This window comes from Gigantopelta aegis, chromosome 6 (assembly GCF_016097555.1).
Source record: "Gigantopelta aegis isolate Gae_Host chromosome 6, Gae_host_genome, whole genome shotgun sequence".
Lineage (NCBI taxonomy): Eukaryota > Metazoa > Mollusca > Gastropoda > Neomphalida > Peltospiridae > Gigantopelta > Gigantopelta aegis.
In genome coordinates, this window is record NC_054704.1 from 91,726,657 (window position 1) to 91,743,383 (window position 16,727).

Sequence of the window (16,727 nt, forward strand, 5' to 3'; positions counted from 1 at the left end):
TAATTGATAGTCATAATTAAATGTGTTGCTAGCATTGTTAAACAAAACGTTTCTTTCATTCATCACTTGTTGTTTGTGATTGCCCAGGTTTTCAGCCAATGCCAGGCTGCCCCATAAGGAGCCCGAGACCCAGCAGTCCCGGTCAGATTCAGATGTGGCCTGGTGTGAACGCTGCTCAACCAGTCGCAGACCAGGCGCCTGCTGCTGCCGTCATGGCTGGCCCAGGGCAGCAGATGGCCATGCCTGTGAGAATACCCTGCCAAACACAGCCCGGTGGCCCCTGCAGACCTGAAGTACCATTCACCAACCAGGTCAGACACCAGCATGGAGGTCCCGTGCAACAACAACAACCTGTACCACAGGTACGTTTTGATGGGTCATCACAAGTCACAGGATTTCACAGAACCAATCATTTTTAGTAGTGTGTCGTTAGAGTATTGACAAAATTGTAGAAGCAAGTGTAAATTATCCATCATTACCAAAACACAGTTTACCATGGGTTCGATGGTCAGAGAGCATTGATCGGGGGGCAGGTGGGGGGAGAGGGGACAATGTCCCATAAAATTTGAAATCATGTGGCTCGTGATTACCTAACAAGTTACAATGCAGGGGTGCACAAATGTGAAATTGTGATAGTTGCCCGGTGGGCAACCAGTAGCTGAAGTTTGGTTGCCCAACATCATCTATTGGTTGTCCAGATAGAGTATTTCATAAAAAGTTTTATGAATATAATTTTGAACTGTCTTTAAAATGAAACTGAAATTTAAAATGTTTTTATTACTTATCAGTTTAGTTTTATTTATTCATTTAGTCATCAGAGGAAACCCGCTACATTTTTCCTAATGCAGAAAGGGATCTTTTATATGTACTTTCCCACAGACAGGAAGGCACATACCACAGCCTTTGTCCGGTTGTTGTGCACTGGTCGGAACGAGAAAAACCCCAGTCAGCTGAATGTATCCACAGAGGCGGTTCGATCTCGCTTGGGCTGTCACAGTCATAATACTTTGATGAACTCGGGGCTCATCCAGGATTAAAAATACTTGTAGCCAAAAAATTGCCAAATGGGATTTTTATTTGCCATAATGAAAATGATTTAGCCAAAATTGTTGTGTAGTACTGTATAGAGTATTTATATATGAATATGAAAATTCATATTTTTCAGCTAATTATGTACAAACTGGAATACATCTGAATAACAAAATTACCCCTGATCAAAATCAAAAACAGCAATGGGGGTAGCCGGTAGGGGCAGTTAATATATTAGCCTACTTTGATTTTTCAGTGGGTGAGGGGAGATATGCAGTTGGGAGACAATGCCCTCTGCAAACACCCCCCAAATTCTATGGTCTATGGCATTAATAAAAATCTGAGAGCCAATACTCTTCTTTTTTTAAACAGTGCTCATTATTTCTGTAAAATATCAATCTTTATTTTGGTTTGAACTGCTTTTAATTGTATTTTAAAGTAACCCATCTATTCCACACCACAACAATTTCGTAATTTGCGCCATTTTGTTGATTTCCGCGTCGTGTTATATGCTTCTTGTTGATTTCAGCTTGTAAAATACGTAACCGAAGAATGCTGACTTCACGTTATGACTACAATCCCTTTACGTCAAAAGATTTTGATTAAAAAGATAATGAATTCAAATTTTACGGTCTTTTTAAAATCTTCTGAGATGTCACCTCACAGTCAACAAATTTATATAATATTTTATCTAACAAATATGATTATTTTTAACTAATTGTATTCAGTGTACGTTTAACCGCAATTTGTATAAATACTGCATGTTCCTTTCCCGCTATCGCGAAATGCATGAGTGCGAAATTAACAAAGACAACGAAAATAAACAAATGAAACAACAGTTAAGTATTCATTGATGCGAACAACTATTTGGTGTTGAGTTTTTTCTCACAAATTTACATCAAGATTTACTTGCGTGTAATCGTATTGTTTAAAGGGACACACCCTAGTTACGTTTATTTGTTAACAATTACGGCGTTGTTTTTTGCTATTAAACCCCATTTTTCACAAATAAAATTGCATTTTACTTACATTTTATTATTTAGAATACACATTTCCATTCACCTGAAGTGCTTTTTGGTAATTCTGATGTTTGTAAAACCACGAAATCAATTTTTTCACAAGACGTCTTGTCGATAAAAAAACGTTAAGCAAGCGAAGTCCAATCTATTTTTAGAGGGGATATTTCCATTTCAATGTCACAGACATTGGTATATCACGTGACCGTTATCATTTTGGTTCAGTTGGTTTTCTCGTGCACGGTTCGCGCAATCAACATCCGATTTGTTGTTGTTCATTTGTGAGATTTTTCTTCAGTTCGTGAACATTTTCAGTAACAATAAAGTTCAGACAAGTAAGTGTCTCAATACAAAACGTTACAAACCCTTAAAACCAATAATTTTGCTAAGTCTTATGATATCTGGCGAGGGGATACAACCAGGACAGAACAGTTGGAACATGTCCAGGAGAGGTGAAACGAACGCACCCCAAGTCTGTGAAATTTGTCGTGATGTAGGCATTGTTGTGCTTCGAGCGACATCTACCGGTGACATCATAATACTAACTTTCAAAATTGTTTCAAGCAATTGGGACATGGGGATTCCCATGGTATTTATCGATATAAAACCTGCTTTTTCACTCCATTTGTTAAAAATGTGATCTAAGTGTGTTACAGATTTGTAGATTAACCAAATTATAATTTATTTTCGCTGGATGGAACTAGGGCATGCGGCATTAATAACTGTGATTATTAAAATAAGCAAACACTGTTATGCTGAATTCTTGACGACACCGCTTCTCGTTACCAGTCGCGAGATCCCTGTTAATATTTGGTATTATTATTATTATTATATGTTAGGTGTCGGATAAAATATGTAATCGGAAGATAGAAAATGGCTTAGCCAATTTTTTTGCTCAGAACTGGATGGTTGTTAGTGTAGTCTGTGGCCTTTCATATGTCTTGTGCCCTTTGCTAATAACCACCATTCTGAGACGTATCTGTCTGCATTGAACTCGTCAAAATCATGCACAGTGGACGCTGAGTGGATGGCAGCATTAGGGTGGATATTTATATCGCCCGTCAGTCAAGTTATCAGTTTCGATACTTTTGAATTGCCCGTGACTGTAAGAGTGTCGTGAAGTTACGTTTTTCATTTTACTTGTTTTATGATTTTCTTGGTTGCCCATCCAGGCAACTGTTTGACACAGAATGGTTGCCCGCAACATATTTTGGTTGTCCCGGGCGCGCGGACAACCGATTTGTGCACCCCTGCAATGTATTTTCAGTTTTGGGGGAATCTGATTAAATTTTATGATCACAAACCTCTAGTTTGCTTTCAGTTTATCAGTTAGGGAGATGAATGAATCTAGCAATGATTATACAATTTATTTTGTAAAAAAACTAAAAAACAAGAGTTTTTAAATATTTACCAGTTTCATTTGCTCTTTCATTGGTTTTGTTTAAATTCCATCCAGAATTAATTTCTAATTTTCTGAAACATTTTGATTTTTATACAAAGTTTAACATTCATATTGTATTGTGCTTTTATCTACAGCTCTTTCAACTTTTTTTTTCAACACTTATACAAATTTTATTTTTAATTATATCCTTTTCATATACTTGCCTTTATTTGACACCCAATAGGCGATGTGCTGGGGTGTTGTTAAACATTCATAAATTTTTTCATTTCATTTAAACTTATTTTCATGCTTGTATCCAATTAAGGTTGAAGCATGTTGTCCAGGGCACACACCTCAGTTATCTGGGCTGTCTATCCAGGATAGTGGGTTAGTTGTTAGTGAGAGAGAAGAGGGTGTAGTGGCCTTACACCTACCCATTGAGTCATTAAAACTCACTCTGGGTGGGAGTCGGTACTGGGCTGTGAACCCTGTACCTATCAGCCGTATGTCCGATGGCCCAACCATGATGCCATCGAGGCCGGTTTTCATTCATTCGTTCTGTTCATTCTTAGCTTGTACTTATCTCCCTTATTCTGAAGTATTTCTCCATAAAGTGCATTACCCTCAAGGATAATCTGTCTGTAACATACTAACATGTACAGGGCTCGAAATGCAGTGTTAGTACATGCACCGGTGCATGCTGATTTTTGCGTGTGCATGTAACTTTTAAAACTGGGTGCACGCGGTGCATGCTAATATTTTTCAAGTACTGTGTATTGCGTATACTAGTATCCTGTTGTCTACCAGATTCAGACTCAAGTTGTTGAATTTTGCGTATGCATTTCGTAATCTGTTCACCACATGAAAACGATAACTTTTATCTTATGGGCGCATCCATTTTGTATCCCATAATCCTACTTACAACAATGGCGCCCGCTCGGTTATTTCCGTGAAATATATTTGCGAAAATTGCCGGCAATATCTCGGTTATATCCGTGAACGGTATTAGGGAAGGTGGTCGATACCGACTTTGGGGTATCCACGCGCATAACACAGTTGTTGTCGTCACTGACAAATTGAACTCCGCCAGATCTGTGATCAATACAAAGTACCGTAACTGCCTTGAACATTTTCGACCTCAGATATGGCACTTGATCAGATGATTGCGAACGTGCAGGTGCGTTACTCGCGTAGTTGACTCGAAGTCAGCCAGTGATTATTTCAATCGCAACTTCTCGTCGAATTCCGTAGGCTAATTTATATTATACCAAAAGATCTTATCGAGTTGAAAAAGTTGATAACTTGCTTAATACAAAACACAAATATTCGTACGTTTTTGTAATAGGCCTATTATAGATTTCTGTAAGGCCTTTACGTTGGGTGAAATTTTCAAATTTGTTCAAGAATCAGTAATAAACGCAGATGTATAACGTTCCGGTACTGTTAATAAATAAATATAGGTATTGCCGAATAATTCCGAATAGCTTCGTGTAAAAAAACCCAAACGAAGTTGCCTTATTTTTGGTGCATGCAGAATTTTAATGGTGCATGTAACTTTTTTTTCAGCATGCACCTGGTGCATGTAGATTTTTTTTTTAATTTCTAGCCCTGATGTACAATTCATCCGATACCCTGTAGTTAGTCAGTTAATTAAACGATGTTCACCAATACTAACCATGTTATTCTTTCTTTTTCAGAAACAAGACCCGGTACAATTTACCATTTTAACGGTGCAAGACTTGCTGAAATATTGTCAACCTTTACCAGGGTCCGAACCGGATGCAGAATACTGGAACAAATTTAACTTGAAATCAGAAGAACCAAACCAAAGATGATTCTAACCATTTTGTTCTAGAAACTTTTATAGTAGTTATTTACAAAGAATGTATGTGTAGAAAGACGGATATTTAATCTGACATCTCTTATCAATTGGTTTGTTCTTACAGGGTCCGTTTTCATGTGAGAAAAATGGCTGCGTGTTTAGGGGTGTGGGAGATGTGTTATCTCCCTTTTATAAATTATAGATGTAGACAAGGAGATATATATTCTTCCAGAAACCTGAATGAAATCTTCAACAAGCTCTATATTAAGTGTGAGTGGAGCATTTTAAAGTACATATGTATCCTACAGAAGAGCCCATCAAGAGCTAGTTCTGTGGTCTGGTCTGTATTAGTTTTGTAACATCATTTTGCATAATATGACAGATGGATGTTCCAACTTATTTTAAGTACAATTTTTAAAATGCTACGTTGCCAGTATTTTTGTAAATAAAATGTGCAGTCTGCATAAAATCTATAAACGGTATATAGCATTCAGTATAGGGGAATGTCCGAGTAACACTCCATACCTGAAAAATAATAGAGACGAGTCCCATTATTTTTCAGGAATAGAGAGTTACGAGGATATTCCCCTACCTACAATACACCACTAAATAATAACTTTATGCCAACATATGTTGGTATGGAGTTTAACACTAGCGATTTTGGTGGGTTAATCAAGTAGGGTTTCATATCTCCATTACTGAAAAATAATGGAGCGTTGAAACAATACTGTCACGTTATGTGTATTTTAATTAAGCAGAATGTGTAGCACTAAAGGTGTGTTGGGATCATTTCCAAACTTTGTACACATCTTATGATACTTTGAATATGCACAGGTATTCCATTTGTTTTTAACCTTCGATAGTATAAATTATAATGAATGCTTACTGGTTGATTTGTCGAAGGTTAATAAGCTCTGAATAACTTTAAAAATGGTCATGGATCTATTCTGTAGTTTAATGAATTACCAACAAAAGTGTAACCAGTATATTTATCGAGGTAACTTAAATTTCATTGGTTGGTTTTACTAGTATTTTGCTGATGTTGTTAGACATCAGTGTTGAACTATGTCCAGTGCCCACATGATGAAGTTTTTGGCATGGCCATCCACCATTTACCTATACTTAAAAAGAGTTGCCCCAACCATTTGCAATTTAATCAAACCATTTTGTACTAAAATATTTCAATTTCCATGATGTAGAATCTCTCTTCTTTGTTTTTTCACACAGTGGATATGAAGAAGGCATATACTGATATAGCGAATTAAACGTATTTGATCAGTGTTTAAATTTCTCTTGATAAAGCCATTCTAGAAACGACAGTAGGAGATCCATTCCAAATGTCTGAAACAGATAATCTAGATTATTTATTTTATGAAACAATACTCAGTAACCAACATGCATAAATATTGAAAGAATGATTTATGCTTTTAAATAGTTGCGACTGCAACACATGTACATATTATGTTTGTCCCATCCCAGCTCCACCTACACTCTCACTATTATTACACGTCAACCCAGTCCATTACAGTACTGTATTTTCATGATTAGGAGTTGCTACCAAATTGGTTCATTTTACTGGGTACATATCACTAAGTCAAGTGCAATTTTTTTATTTACATCTTCAGAACCTGCCAAAACATTTGAAATGCACATGAACTGACTACGTCCTCTGTATATTTTGGCCATTTAACAATTAATAAAACAAAATTTGGCTTTGTCTTCCCCATGTAATGTTTTTAAAGTTTTCCAACCCCTTTCCCCCCCCCGTTTAAAATAAAACTTAGGTCCTAGTACTAACATGCTGAATAACCTTGTATATCACATAATCTTTATGATGTCTATTCAAAACCAGTTTCCTAAATATGTTTAATGGAGACTTAAAACAGAAGGCCAAAATATTAAGAAGTATTTGTGGTCACACATGTAGGTTGGTACAGAACACAATAATAATTATTTTATTAATAAATGTCAAAAATATATAACCAATTTTTAATATATATATATATATATATATATCTGGTTCCAGTCCCAATTCATAGCTCTTATCAGTGGTTACCAGTTTCCTCAATACAGTAAAGATTATATGTTCAAACTGTTTCCTACATTTGTTTAATGGAGACTTCACAAGTATATATAAAGACTGTTATAATAAAAATATTTTGAATTGAAAATTTGGTTTTGTTATTTTTGGAAAAAAGGTAGTCACATTACATTGAATAAATGAATGTTATACGACACCCCAGCACGAAAAATATATCGGCTATTGGGTGTCAAACTATGGTAATTCAAAATATGAAGTGATGATCAACATCATATAAAAATTCAAGAGTCAAATAAAAACAGTGTAAAGAACTGCAAAAATACAAATATCACAGATTATATAAAATTAAAATTTAGAGTAAAAGTCAGTATCGCGTAAAAATTGTAAAACAAATTCTGGATGGAATCGTGGAATCAAAATGATTCCATCACATTACGTCGGCCACTCCACCAAAATGTGGCTTACCGTCAAGAGTACACCGACAGTGCTCACATTGAGGTGGAGGATTTTTCTTTAAGAGAAATGAATGGGTCAAGTATGTGTGACCAATGCAAGCACGACACAATACTATTTCATCCTTCCTGCACTGTCTATAGAAGGACTGCCAATCCCAAGACTGGCTTGATAGCATGAAGCTTGTTTGCAACCGCACCATCCCAATCATGTTGCCACATTGAAAAGATAAATTGGTTAATACTATATTTAAAATCAGTACAAGGCACACTAACCCCGGCATGAGGCAAATCCTAAGCAGACTTGGCAGCTGAATCTGCCTTTTCATTACCCCTGATGCCAATATGGCTGGGCACCCAACAAAATACAATGTCTTTATAAGCAATGGATAAAAAAAAAAAAAACTTCCGTATCACCATTCCAATTGAGGGATGATCCAGCTTCATATTGCGTAAAGCTTGGAGACACGAAAGATTAACCTTTACCTACCACAAGATCAGCCTGCAAAGACATTGTTTCTTTCACTTGGGTCTTGGAATACCTTAAAAGTTACATGTTCTCATTAGGCTATGAAAATTTTGATTAGTTTTATCAGTCTTTAGCCATGTTGGCCAACAAAACCTACTGAAGTCTCCCCCAGTATTCCAGCTGTACCAGAAGCCGATAGACTGACAGGCCCAATTCAATAAACTCTCGCAACTTTGCAATTTCGCAGTGCAATGCTAAAAGACTTACAAAGAGGATGCTTTGCTGTCTAGCAGAGCCTAAGAGACCTTTGTGAATTAGGCCCCAGAGCAACTACTATCTTTACAGTTGATGACCAGCCTTGAAAATGTTGAAATAATCAGGAGCAGCAAGTTGGAGGATCAGTCATCCTTGAAACCCATTATTTCTGTAGTATGTCGGGGTGGAACATAATGCATCGCAGTGATAAACTTAAAGTGCTCGCCTGATGCACATTCTGTTTAGGATCGATCTCTGTCGGTGGGCCCATTGGCCGATTTCTCATTCCAGCCAGTGCACAAAGACTGGCATATATCAATTTCATAGGCTGTGGTAGTATGTGCTATCCTATCTGTGGGATGCATATAAAAAGATCCCTTGCTACTAGTAGTAGTGGGTTTCGTCTCCAAGACCCAAAATGAACAATATCCAATAATTAATAAATCAATGTGCTCTAGTTGTGTTGTTAAACAAACAAACAAAACCATTAAGTTGTATTCATTGCACGTGTAATTCTTCTAATTCAGTGTTTCTGCTAGAAAGCAATTTTTGGGTATGGCGCTATGGAATTGAATGCAACCACAGTCAACGGGGTGTGGGGGCCTCCCCCAGAAAGAAAATGGGTTAGGGTTAAGAAAATCATATATTAATGATAAGAGTAATTAATTTTGTTAAAAGGTTAACTTTAAAAAAAAAAAATAAAAAAAAATATGGGTATGGTGCCATACCCATTTTACCCTCTGGCAGAAACCCTGTTAAACTGGAATGTGAGGATGATTGAATGTCCAGTGTTGTGTCAGGGAAATGCTACATGTAGGTATAGTTTGTAATACTTAGAATTACTAGTACTATTAGTACCTGTATAATATTAGAAATGTTATATTCTTACAAAAATATTTAAATAAACCATTTCCACGTACAATCTCTTTGTATTTGCAGACCTGTACTTATTGTACTTAAATGGAACACATTTAGACAGGTCTATACACATGTAAATGTAGTCTGTTTATTTATAATTTCTAGTATATAAATACATCAATGAAATGCTCAAATATTACAACTGTTTCATCCAATTTTACTGTCCAAAACTTGAAATGATTTCAGTTCGAGTGCACCATTTTTACTTTAAACACTAACTTTAAGTCTTCTTATTTATGTCCTGTATTGGTCACTTTCAAAACCATCTGTGAGTATATGTAAAATGCATGTTTAGTTACATAAACCAAAAGAGAAAGAAAAAGTTCTACCAATTTAGCACAAAAATCAATCAACATGTTTAACGTTTTTTCCAAGTATTTTTCTTTCGGGCTTTCACTTGTCCTGGTTTCTTCCTCTCCCGTCGTCTAAAGTCTACCTGTAGGAGACCAGCAAGTCTCATTTTCTCAACGGTGCTAGCCTCCACAAAACTTGTCAGGGCTTTGGCGAGAGCCAATCGTATGGCGCCAGCCTGGCCTGTGGGACCTCCTCCACTGACCGTGGCAACCACGTCAACCTTTCCGATCATGTCAAGAAACTGCAACGGAAACATGATTTGTTCGTAATCTGACAATCGACTGAAGTATTCAAGATCTTGACCATTGATTGTCAGTTTTCCCGACCCTTTTATCCACACAGTGACTTCTGCGGTAGAACTCTTCCGCAAGCCCTTGGCCGTCATAAATTCCCTGCCTTCATCATCGACCAATGGTTTGGGAACAGCCTGGGTTAAAGACTGTGCTGTGAGCTTTCGCCGATATTTCATAATAAATTCTTCCTCCATGAAAGACAGAGGGTGATTGGCAAGTCTTTCCATCAACAAAGCGAATCGAGTATGATCTTGAGGACCAAACTTTTCCACCAACATGGTCTGTAGTGTGTCATGCACCACCCATTCACTTCCATACAGAGACAGTTTCTTGTGCTCTATCGTTGATAAAAGTCCCTTTTTAACGAGACGATCCTCCTCGGTCTTCAGAGCTTCATATTTCCATGTCGCATCGTACATGAGCTGGTAGTAGTTCGGCTTACCCGTGTAAAACAAGAAGTGAAAAGGACGGCCATCAGCCCCAAACTGAGCTAGCTTCTTCTGGGGAAACACTTCATACGGGTGTTTCATCAAAGGTCTTGCTTTTTTTTCAAAAAGCCCCGAAGGTAGAAGATATTCTACTGCTCTGTCCACGTCTTCTTGAGAAAACGAATCTGGATCCTCGCCCATAATGTTCGCCAGGTGTCGCTTTCCAATCTCGTATTCTGCTATTTGGTCTTTAATCATGTTGTCGTGTGCTGTGGCTCTTTGAAGATAGGCCACCATAGCTTTACTGATTCTCTCCGCTTTTGTCACGGGTTTTGGCTGCTCTGGGTGATTTAATTCAGCACTAGGTGGTGAAGTAGGTGTATCAACATTTCGTAACAAGGATGCAGAATGAACTGCACAACGATTAAGAATACTGGATCTTATTAAAACCTTAAAATTAACTAAACACAGTCGAACGTGCCAAGCGCGTCCAATGGGGAGCGCCATTTTCACACTGTATGGTTGCAATTCCTCCAAATGTTTGAGCACCAGTGCATTTATAAAATAAAATTAAAGTTTGTTTTGTTTAACGACACCACTGGAGCACATTGATTAATTAATCATCGGCTATTGGATGTCAAACATTTGGTAATTCTGACATGTAGTCAGCAGAGGAAACCCGCCACATTGTTCTAATGCAGCAAGGGATCTTTTATATGTACTTTCCCACAGACAGGAAATCACATACCACGGTCTTTGACCAGTTGTGGTGCACTGGATGGAACGAGAAAACAGTGCATTTTAAACAATCTGTATTTATTTTTTTATATGGGTTTTGGCAAGTCTTCCTTATCCCACTAGTAACATTTTTTTTTTAAACTATTTGTTATGGTTAGATTAGGGTTAGTTAAAAAAAAAATTGGTTTAACGACACCACTAGAGCACATTAATGTCAAATATTTGGTAATTTTGACATATAGTCTTAGAGCAGAAACCTCCGATATTTTTTTCATTAGCAGTAAGGGATCTTTTATATGCACCACCCGACATACACGATAGCACATACCACGGCCTTTGTGCATTGGCTGGAACGAGAAATAGGCACAATTGAACCACAGTTCTACCACCCGCATTCAGGATTAGGATTCGGGTCTGGTTCTATCTTTATATCAATATAATGTAGGGTAGGGGTAGCTGGAGGTTTGTTTACGTGGGGTGGTTGGTTTATTGTGTTTTTTGTTGTTGTTGGGTTGTTGTTGTTGTTGTGTGGGGGTTTTTTGTTTTGTTTTGGGGGGGGGGGGGGGGCGGGGGTATTGGGGGGGTTCTGTTTTTTGGTTGGTTTTGTACCGCGCATTTTTGACATCCAATAGCCGATGATGAATAAATCAATGTGCTCTAGTGGTGTCGTTAAACTTTTCACTATTAGACCCGTTTTTGAAAAGTGAAATCAGACATTCCTTACATTTTAGTGTTAAAGTTATCCATTGCCGTACATTCAAAGTGGGTTTTATTTAAATATAATCCTGGTGTTTGTAATACCACGAAATGTATTTTTCATAATGCTAAAAACGCACGTACCTCTGAGAAGTAACAGTTATGAAGACGAGCTCGTCTATTGTTAGAGGGTATAACAAGTTCCTTGTTTGAACGTCGCATACTCTTGTTTCAGTCTGTTGTAACTTTCTCCAAATGTATATTGATGTACATTAGCTTTGTATATTAAAACAAACTTAGTGTCCATTTCCACATGCTGGAACTGTGGTCTACGAATTTAATACCACGTAGGACGAATCCAGTACCTACCAGCCTGTAGACCGATGGCCTGCCACGACGCCACCGAGGCCGGTTCCATTTCCACGTGCTGGAACTGTGGTCTGCGACTTTAATACCACGTAGGACGAATCCAGTACCTACCAGCCTGTAGACCGATGGCCTGCCACGACGCCACCGAGGCCGGTTCCATTTCCACGTGCTGGAACTCTGGTCTACGACTTTAATACCACGTAGGACGAATCCAGTACCTACCAGCCTGTAGACCGATGGCCTGCCACGACGCCACCGAGGCCGGTTCCATTTCCACGTGCTGGAACTGTGGTCTGCGACTTTAATACCATGTAGGACGAATCCAGTACCTACCAGCCTGTAGACCGATGGCCTGCCACGACGCCACCGAGGCCGGTTCCATTTCCACATGCTGGAACTATGGTCTACGAATTTAATACCACGTAGGACGAATCCAGTACCTACCAGCCTGTAGACCGATGGCCTGCCACGACGCCACCGAGGCCGGTTCCATTTCCACGTGCTGGAACTATGGTCTACGACTTTAATACCACGTAGGACGAATCCAGTACCTACCAGCCTGTAGACCGATGGCCTGCCACGACGCCACCGAGGCCGGTTCCATTTCCACGTGCTGGAACTGTGGTCTACGACTTTAATACCACGTAGGACGAATCCAGTACCTACCAGCCTGTAGACCGATGGCCTGCCACGACGCCACCGAGGCCGGTTCCATTTCCACGTGCTGGAACTGTGGTCTGCGACTTTAATACCACGTAGGACGAATCCAGTACCTACCAGCCTGTAGACCGATGGCCTGCCACGACGCCACCGAGGCCGGTTCCATTTCCACATGCTGGAACTATGGTCTACGAATTTAATACCACGTAGGACGAATCCAGTACCTACCAGCCTGTAGACCGATGGCCTGCCACGACGCCACCGAGGCCGGTTCCATTTCCACGTGCTGGAACTGTGGTCTGCGACTTTAATACCACGTAGGACGAATCCAGTACCTACCAGCCTGTAGACCGATGGCCTGCCACGACGCCACCGAGGCCGGTTCCATTTCCACGTGCTGGAACTGTGGTCTCCGACTTTAATACCACGTAGGACGAATCCAGTACCTACCAGCCTGTAGACCGATGGCCTGCCACGACGCCACCGAGGCCGGTTCCATTTCCACGTGCTGGAACTGTGGTCTGCGACTTTAATACCACGTAGGACGAATCCAGTATCTACCAGCCTGTAGACCGATGGCCTGCCACGACGCCACCGAGGCCGGTTCCATTTCCACGTGCTGGAACTATGGTCTACGAATTTAATACCACGTAGGACGAATCCAGTACCTACCAGCCTGTAGACCGATGGCCTGCCACGACGCCATCGAGGCCGGTTCCATTTCCACGTGCTGGAACTATGGTCTACGACTTTAATACCACGTAGGACGAATCCAGTACCTACCAGCCTGTAGACCGATGGCCTGCCACGACGCCACCGAGGCCGGTTCCATTTCCACGTGCTGGAACTGTGGTCTACGACTTTAATACCACGTAGGACGAATCCAGTACCTACCAGCCTGTAGACCGATGGCCTGCCACGACGCCACCGAGGCCGGTTCCATTTCCACGTGCTGGAACTGTGGTCTGCGACTTTAATACCACGTAGGACGAATCCAGTACCTACCAGCCTGTAGACCGATGGCCTGCCACGACGCCACCGAGGCCGGTTCCATTTCCACATGCTGGAACTATGGTCTACGAATTTGATACCACGTAGGACGAATCCAGTACCTACCAGCCTGTAGACCGATGGCCTGCCACGACGCCACCGAGGCCGGTTCCATTTCCGCGTGCTGGAACTATGGTCTACGACTTTAATACCACGTAGGACGAATCCAGTACCTACCAGCCTGTAGACCGATGGCCTGCCACGACGCCACCGAGGCCGGTTCCATTTCCACGTGCTGGAACTGTGGTCTACGACTTTAATACCACGTAGGACGAATCCAGTACCTACCAGCCTGTAGACCGATGGCCTGCCACGACGCCACCGAGGCCGGTTCCATTTCCACGTGCTGGAACTGTGGTCTGCGACTTTAATACCACGTAGGACGAATCCAGTACTTACCAGCCTGTAGACCGATGGCCTGCCACGACGCCACCGAGGCCGGTTCCATTTCCACATGCTGGAACTATGGTCTACGAATTTGATACCACGTAGGACGAATCCAGTACCTACCAGCCTGTAGACCGATGGCCTGCCACGACGCCACCGAGGCCGGTTCCATTTCCACGTGCTGGAACTATGGTCTACGACTTTAATACCACGTAGGACGAATCCAGTACCTACCAGCCTGTAGACCGATGACCTGCCACGACGCCACCGAGGCCGGTTCCATTTCCACGTGCTGGAACTGTGGTCTGCGACTTTAATACCACGTAGGACGAATCCAGTACCTACCAGCCTGTAGACCGATGGCCTGCCACGACGCCACCGAGGCCGGTTCCATTTCCACGTGCTGGAACTATGGTCTACGACTTTAATACCACGTAGGACGAATCCAGTACCTACCAGCCTGTAGACCAATGGCCTGCCACGACGCCACCGAGGCTGGTTCCATTTCCACGTGCTGGAACTGTGGTCTGCGACTTTAATACCACGTAGGACGAATCCAGTACCTACCAGCCTGTAGACCGATGGCCTGCCACGACGCCACCGAGGCCGGTTCCATTTCCACGTGCTGGAACTATGGTCTACGACTTTAATACCACGTAGGACGAATCCAGTACCTACCAGCCTGTAGACCAATGGCCTGCCACGACGCCACCGAGGCTGGTTCCATTTCCACGTGCTGGAACTGTGGTCTGCGACTTTAATACCACGTAGGACGAATCCAGTGTTCTTGACAGACTATGGCGGGACGTAACTCAGTGGTACAGCGCTTGCTGGATGCGCGGTCGGTGTGGGATTGATCCCCGTCGGTGGGCCCATTGGGCTATTTCTCGTTCCAACCAGTGCACCACGACTGGTATATCAAAGGTCGTGGTATGTACTACCATGTCTGTGGGATGGTTCGTATAAAAGATCCCTTGCTGCTAATCGAAAAGAGTACCCCATGAAGTGGCGACAGCGGGTTTCCTCTTTCAATATCTGTGTGGTCCTTAAGCATATGGCTGACGCCATATAGCCGTAAATAAAATGTGTCAAGTGCGTCGTTAAATAAAACATGTCTTCTTCGTCTTCTTGATAGAGCATTGGATATTGGTAAAATAAATATTCCGAATTATTAACACAACCAGTCTGGTTCAAACGCATGGTATTTCATTCATATAACGTCTCATTCTCCCTCCCACTGCCTCCAAATTTATGAAATTGTTTAGAGACAGATCCATTTGGGAAACAGGGAAACCCGCCCCCAATAATATTCAAGCGCCTCTCTTTTTGTTTCTGTCTTTCACACACACACACACACGCACACACGCACGCACACACACACAACCAAAAAACCACAAAAAACCCACAACCCAACAAAATTCACAAAAAACAACAACCAAAAAACCCAAAAACAATACCACCAAAAACCCCCACAAAAAACAACACCAGCAAAAACAACCCAGCATCCATTGGGTATATGATAAATTATTGTATTAACGGTAGCCAACACTATCAGCGCCAAGTGACCCCCCACACCCAGGTGACCCCCCACACCCAGGTGATGTCACAAATACCGCTGCAGGTGTGGAAGTTTTTGACGTAAATCTCTCTACGGTTTCAAGAGTCGAAGATTCATGGTAAATGAGACGTATAATGTTATACAAACACTGCGTGAGGTAACGTGACATTTCACCCCGGTACAGCAACTTCTCGCTAACGGATGTACACAGTATATTAGCATTGATGTGATGGAGAATTTACACCAAAATCGTTATCGCCTCCACTCCCCTCCCCCCCCCCCCCCCCCACACACACATTTAAAGTCGTAGTCTCGCCTAACCATAATATTGTGTATATTATTATAAACCAAATTTTTACAGTTTTAATATAACATGTTTATAAAACATAACTACAGTTTCAATATAACATAATTTATTAAGGCAAAATACAAACACACCTACTGTTTTAATAAACTTTTGTTATTGCTATATCAACGATGCCTTTATACTACACGCAAGTCTATCTCCCTGTTTTAATACCATAAAATATAAAACAGTTGCATAGCAATCAACTTCTGAATGAGAATAATAGGAAATACAAAATACAACATAGTTTATGTGATGAAGATCTTAAATGTAGCCCAGTGGTAAAGCGCTTGCCTCATGCACGGTCGGTCTAGGATCGATCCCCGTCAGTGGGTCTGTTTGGGCTATTTCTCGTTTCAGCCAGTGCACCACGACAGGTATATCAAAGACCTTGGTATGTGCTATCCTCTCTGTGGGATGGTACATATAAAAGGCTCCTTGCTACTAGTAGAAAAATGTAGCAGG

The 16,727-nt window shown here is 41.0% G+C and overlaps 2 protein-coding genes across 3 annotated transcripts in view; one reads left to right on the forward strand and one right to left on the reverse strand.

Annotated features, from left to right (window-relative positions):
* LOC121374296 overlaps positions 1-7,419 on the forward strand; it is a 45,733-nt gene extending 38,314 nt beyond the window's left edge. For both annotated transcript variants that reach the window (XM_041501344.1, XM_041501343.1), the window contains exons 9-10: positions 88-362; positions 5,124-7,419. In XM_041501344.1, the coding sequence (XP_041357278.1) occupies positions 88-362; positions 5,124-5,261 (413 nt within the window). In that variant the 3' untranslated portion in view covers positions 5,262-7,419. The remainder of the gene's footprint in view (positions 1-87; positions 363-5,123) is intronic.
* A 1,538-nt stretch (positions 7,420-8,957) lies between these two features.
* Positions 8,958-10,983, reverse strand: LOC121375595 (28S ribosomal protein S9, mitochondrial-like). Its single transcript, XM_041503130.1, has one exon. It carries the CDS (start codon positions 10,963-10,965, stop codon positions 9,742-9,744), a length of 1,224 nt encoding a protein of 407 aa, XP_041359064.1. The 5' UTR covers positions 10,966-10,983; the 3' UTR covers positions 8,958-9,741.
* Between the last annotated feature and the right edge of the window lie 5,744 nt (positions 10,984-16,727).

Coding starts and splice junctions, on each gene's coding strand:
- LOC121375595 (XM_041503130.1), bottom strand. CDS start 10,965: ATGGCGCTCCCCATTGGACGCGCTTGGCACGTTCGACTGTGTTTAGTT.